The sequence below is a fragment of the Scyliorhinus canicula genome, chromosome 9 (genome assembly GCF_902713615.1).
Source record: "Scyliorhinus canicula chromosome 9, sScyCan1.1, whole genome shotgun sequence".
Lineage (NCBI taxonomy): Eukaryota > Metazoa > Chordata > Chondrichthyes > Carcharhiniformes > Scyliorhinidae > Scyliorhinus > Scyliorhinus canicula.
In genome coordinates, this window is record NC_052154.1 from 91,842,662 (window position 1) to 91,848,661 (window position 6,000).

A 6,000-nucleotide genomic window follows, 5' to 3' on the forward strand; every position below is an offset into this window, starting at 1 on the left:
GCAACACAGGTGGAGAAGGTAATCAAGAAGGCATACAGCATGCTTGCCTTCATTGGCCAGGGCATTGAGAATAAGAATTGGCAAGTCATGTTGCAGCTGTATAGAAACTCAGTTAGACCACACTTGGAGTATAGTGTTCAATTCTGGTCGCCACATGACCAGAAGTATGTGGAGGATTTAGAGAGTGTACAGAAGAGATTTACCAGGATGTTGCCTGGTATGGAGGGCATTAGCTATGAGGAGCGGTTAAATAAACTCGGTTTGTTCTCACTGGAACGACGGAGTTTGAGGGGCTACCTGATAGAGGTCTACAAAATTATGAGGGACATAGACAGAGTGAATCGTAAGAGGCTTTTCCCCAGGGTAGAGGGGTCAATTACTAGGGGGCATATGTTTAAGGTGCGAGGGGTAAGGTTTAGAGTATATGTACGAGGCAAGTGTTTTACACAGAGTGTAGTGGGTGCCTGGAACACGCTGCCGGAGGAGGTGGTGGAAGCAGGGACGATAGTGACATTTAAGTGGCATCTTGATAAATAAATGAGTAGGATGGGAATAGAGGGATACGGTCCCAGGAAGTGTGGAAGATTGTAGTTTGGTCGGGCAGCATGGTCGGCGAGGGCTTGCAGGGCCGATGGGCCTGTTCCTGTGCTGTACTTTTCTTTGTTATTTGTTCTTTGTTCGTGAACCGATGTACCTCAATGTTGTGTGGGGCTGCTGGTTACATCACCCTCTACCTCAGATCTCCTGGGGTGTGTGTGGGGGGAGGGAGGGCGCGCTCAGTTGACAAGGGAGATATGGAAGGGGGCGTCAACTGTGGTCCTCCAACTCTTTGGTGATGAGATATCTCTGAATAAAACTCACTTGAGAATGTCTTATTTTCGTTTGAGATTGTTGTTTTGATCGAGATTAAATTCGGTTCATTCAACATGTTCTATTTGTAATCATGCGAACCAATCAATCAAATAGGTGCGAAATCCACCAGAAAAGGTCAGATATTGCATATCCTTCATTAAATAGTTGAGATGCACACTGTGCAAAGTCTGTCCGCCTCCTACGTACCATGCCTCTGATACAATACTCACCATTGCCTGGATGTGCATTGCTGCATAAATAATCATTAAAGGGAAAAACACTGAATGGAGGTGATGGACTACTTTAAGCACTCATTCCCTTTGGTTTGTCGACACCGTGTCTGCAGTGTAGGCATCTTGGTGATGCAATGGACGGCTCGGGCGGCACGGTAGCACAATGGGTCGCACTGCTGCCTCACAGCTCCAGGTTCGATTTTGGAGGGATTATATGATTTTCCTAGAGCATCTTCAGGTTTGTGAGAACAGAACTTTAAGGTAGATGACAACATCCGAACACAAGTACCGGGACATTCTCTCCAGGCCCGAGTAAATCCTATCTTGAACAAAGATCACCATTCCCTTATCACTGATATATCAGCATGTCGCAACACGTTCGTGGGTGAAGGCACGGCACTAACACTTGTACCAAATAATGCTATTGGAGAAAGAAGCAAATTAATGCGGATGTTGGGACCTGAAATTCACACATCAGAAAATGCAGAACACCTCTGCAGATCTAACAGCATCTGTAGAGATAAAATCGAAACGTTAATCCATTCTCGCTTCACAGATGCTATTAGCCCCGATGAGGATGCCAGCACTTTATATTTTTGTTAGCAATTGGAGATATCCTCTTCAAAACATATTGACATGAAGTACGAATATTCAGTAGATCCCGCTATCTCAACGATTGCCATATTATTTAAAATCATCAATTTTTAAAATAGTTTCAAAAAATAAATTTAGAGTACCCAATTATTATTTTTTCAGTGAAGGGGTAATTTAGCATGACCAATTAACCTACCGTGCACATCTTTGGGTTGTGGGGGATGAAATCCACGCAGTCACGGGGAGAATGTGCAAAGTCCACACGGATAGTGACCCAGGAGCCGGGATTTGAACCCGGGCCCACAGTAGGCTGCAGTGCTAACCACAGTGACACATGCCGCCAGGTCAATTTTAAATAAATGATTGTGGTTTTAAGAATAATGATTGGCAAATGTCACGCTTTCTGAATTATGGCCCGTCTGGTCAACGGTATAAATCTGCGGTAGAGAGAGGATTAACGGAAAATAAGGGGAAAGCAACAACAAGTCTGATCTGATAAACATGCCTCCTTTTGTTAAATAGTTTCTCGCACAATGACGGCTCAATGGCACCAACCTTGTACAATTAACTCGGTTCCATTTTCACTGGAAACTTTCTTGCTGAAGACTCTGACGCTACAATAATAGACACCGGAGTCCTGGAAACTCACATTAAGGAGATGGAGCTCCGCAGATCCTTGCCTGAAAGGTATCATTATATTTCGTTTGTCGGATGACAATTGTAAAGTCCCTTCCTTGCTGTCTCTTCGCCAATATACATCCACTAATGTGTTGTGGTCGAAAAGCGGGATTGAGCAATACATGGAGACGTTTGCACCTTTCACTGGAGATTCAAGGGTGGGGATCTGGCGAACTGATAGAGATGTCCCCCCTGTCGCTGTCGGGAAAAAGAAATACGGATTAGATGCAGAGATCATGATTAGCAGATTTAAAATAATCGATATAATAAGGAAGAAATAAAAACGAAATTGAATTGCAAAGTGCAGTATCAACACTCGGAATGCCTTCTAAAGCCATTCTTGATCACATTTTTCATTTATTACACCGGTCATTGTATGCACACCTCCGTAAACAATGCCCAGGACTGAGAAGCACCACTGCACATTAAGCACAGACATTCTGAGGCAAGTCCAATAAACTGTATCACTCGCAAAGTAAGACGTTGGGAAAGACTTTAGTGCGCAGCCATATAGGTGTTTGCAGGTTATCTTGCATTGAGCATTTTGCAATCTGGCACGGCGTAAGATAGCTCAACCTATAGCTTCAAAGTACCGGTTTCATTTTATTTTACGTCAGAGGTGAGAACACACTGTGGAATTTAAAACCACCCACATCTCTTTGTTGTTCATTCGAATGTGGACCATTGTTGCATCAGGTGAAAAAAATCCAAATTGATGCAACTGCTGTATTCCTGTCAAAAATAACAACTTTGTATTCACACGTTCTGGTAGGTGAGCTGATAACGGTCTGCCCCAATTCACTCACTTTCCTGTATAGCTCCGTCACGCGTACGCAATGGAAACGCAACTGCACAATGGGGCAACATCTATTTTATTCACCAAAAGGTTATTCGGTTTCAAAGTCGCTGCAAAGCACTGACATTCAGCTGGCCTCCTATTTTGAAATTGATAGGCGTTCCGGATACCAACCGGAATAATAGCAGTGGGAGAACGTACTCTCATCCCAACACATGCCAGTCTCCACTTTGGGAAATTAATTGTAATTCATGTCCAGTCCGGGACTGGTTGATTTTTTTTAAAGCCGCATATTGTTTGCGATGATTGGGAAAATTATCCTTGATGGATAATTCAGCTGTTAATTAGGTTTTCCGATTTTTCTGCCGCTGACTGAGTGATGGTAACTCGATACAATTATTGAGAGTTTTGTCATGATTATGGTTTTGAGAACTGCTGATGAATGGACTTTGCTGGTGAGCGGGTATTCCTTCTGCTGCCTAGTATGAACTCCGGTAAATGGTATGTTCCTGTTGGTGACCAGGCAGATCTGATAGTTTTCCTTGTTGGTGATCATCTGTGTAATTGATCCAACATATTGTTTAATGCTGTCGATGACCATATATCTGCACTGAAGTCCGGATGCAAACTTGTTTGCACTCTGGGGACAGTTCCATATGCTGCTGGTGATTCTGATATTCCGATAGGCGATCTTGCGGACGACTATCTAATGTGAATGGCGCCACGCTGTTGTTGTTGATTTTCCGTTGCAAGTGATTGTATAATTATATCGTTGTTTGTAATTGGCTGGTGCTGCTGTCGGTTTCTTGGTGTTGTTTTTATATTATACATGGATCGGTTGTGTTCACCTTTACATCCCTGTGTTTCCTGCATTTTGCCTGGCACGCCGCAGCAGCTGTTCCTGGGGCAAAAAGCCAAAGGTCTTCTGCGGCTTTATACGGCTATCTTTGTGACGTGATTTTTTTTTCTTTTTATGTTTGCGTAGATGACATTATATGCCTTTTGCACGCCTAATATGTATGATTTGTTTACGGATGTTCATTGCGTTGCACGGTGTCCTTTATTTGTGTATGTCTGTGTATAACTCTGTTTCTTTTCGGTTTGTGTTATATATGCATATTTATGTGTTACAACGTTGCCCTGTTCGGATGTTTTACCATGTAATTTATCTGTGGTTAGGTGAATGTTTCTGTGTGATTTGCATTGTATGCGTGTGAACAACCACGTATACCTTATGAAATAATAATTACCTTCCTGTTAGTTTCACATCAAATTATTTTAGTTTCCGCTTGTTAGAGTTTGTCCAGCCGCGCTCGATTTATCGGTTGTTTTTTTCTTGTCAAATTTTCCGTCCAGGTTAAGCAATCATTTTCATTTTTTATTTTCATTTGAAAATGACATACTTGAGAGACGGGCTTGTTGAAGGAGAGGCAGGGGATCCAGATGGAGTTTGGGTTATTGTCCATGAGGAAAGTGGTGGAGCAGCTGCGGAGGGCCAAATGGGCAGTGTGTGAGTGAGGAGAACAGATGAGCGGGATATTGACCCAGCATCTGAGGAAGCAGGCAGCAGTGAGGGTGATTTGTAGGGTGAGGGTAGTGTGGCGATGGTTGTTGGGTTACGGGTATAGGGTGGTTACGTGGGTTTGAGTAGGGTGATCATTGCTCGGCACAACATCGAGGGCCGGTTCTGTGCTGTACTGTTCTGTGTTCTATGACTGGTTTAGCACAGTGGGTTAAACAGCTGGCGTCTAATGCAGAACAATTCCAGCGGCGGGGGTTCAATTCCCGCTCCGGCATCCCCGAACAAGTGCCGGAATGTGCCGACTAGAGGCTTTTCACACTACCTTCATTGAAGCCTACTTGTCACAATAAACGATTATTATACGGAGCTGGCTGCATAGCTGGAGCTGCAGCTAGGATATAGAATGAGGGGGCGGATAGTGGGGAGCTCCCCCCTCCATATTGACGCAGGCTTCCATATTCTGTACCTTGAAAAACGTTAAGGACGTGGAGCAGCGTGGGGGCATACCGCCAGATATTGCTGCTTAGTGTTGATGTCCATTTGTTGGCGAAGGTGCTGGCATCCTGAACGGAGGACTCTGTGCCGGGGTGATGAGGGAGGACCAGGCGGGATTTGTGATGTGTAGGTAGTTGTTTGCGAATGTGCGCAGGCTGCTTAATGTAGTTAGGATACCCTCGGACTGGCAGGGTTTGCGGTTGGAGTGGCTGTGGACGCGAATAAGGTCTTTGATCAGGTTAATGAGCGTATTTGTTTGAGATGTTGGGCTGGTCAAGGTTTTGTGGAGTGGGTTCGGCTGTTGCACAGTGCGTCAGTTACATCGTGTGATGAGGCAGGGCTGCCTGCTCTCCCCATTGATTTTAACCTTGGTGATGAAGCCATTGGCTATGGTGCCTAGGGTGTTGAGGAGCTGGAAGGGGATTGAGCGAGTGGGGGGGGGGGGGGGGGGGGGTGCGCATAGAGTTTCGCTACATGTGGATGATTCTTTTGTTATGCACTTTGGACCCGGTGGGTAGCATTGAAGGGATTATGGGGATTCTGATGTAATTCGGCCGGCTATCGGGGTACAAATTGAACCTGGGGAATCGAGAGGTGTTCACGGTTAATGCTATGAGCCCAGGAATGGTTTCGACTTTGCAGGTGAGGAGCCAGTCCAGACAGCATTTTACACTGGAGGACATGTTGCTGTGGACGCCGATATGTGACAATCATAGGTTTGTGCCAGAGGGGTTGGGTGAGAGGTTTCGGCAGCAGCCTTGGTGGAGAACTTTAGCGACATCTCCATGGGGGGCACTTTTTCAGGACTGGAGGAGTTGGGGAATTGTGCA

General features: G+C 45.1%; 1 protein-coding gene across 2 annotated transcripts in view; it reads right to left on the reverse strand.

Moving 5' to 3' along the window:
* The window catches only part of LOC119970986 (tyrosine-protein phosphatase non-receptor type substrate 1-like), a 48,425-nt gene extending 45,557 nt beyond the window's left edge, over positions 1-2,868 (reverse strand). For both annotated transcript variants that reach the window (XM_038806104.1, XM_038806103.1), the window contains exons 1-2: positions 2,742-2,868; positions 2,235-2,555 (exon numbers count right to left, since the gene is read on the reverse strand). In XM_038806104.1, the coding sequence (XP_038662032.1) occupies positions 2,235-2,555; positions 2,742-2,796 (376 nt within the window). In that variant the 5' untranslated portion in view covers positions 2,797-2,868. The remainder of the gene's footprint in view (positions 1-2,234; positions 2,556-2,741) is intronic.
* Between the last annotated feature and the right edge of the window lie 3,132 nt (positions 2,869-6,000).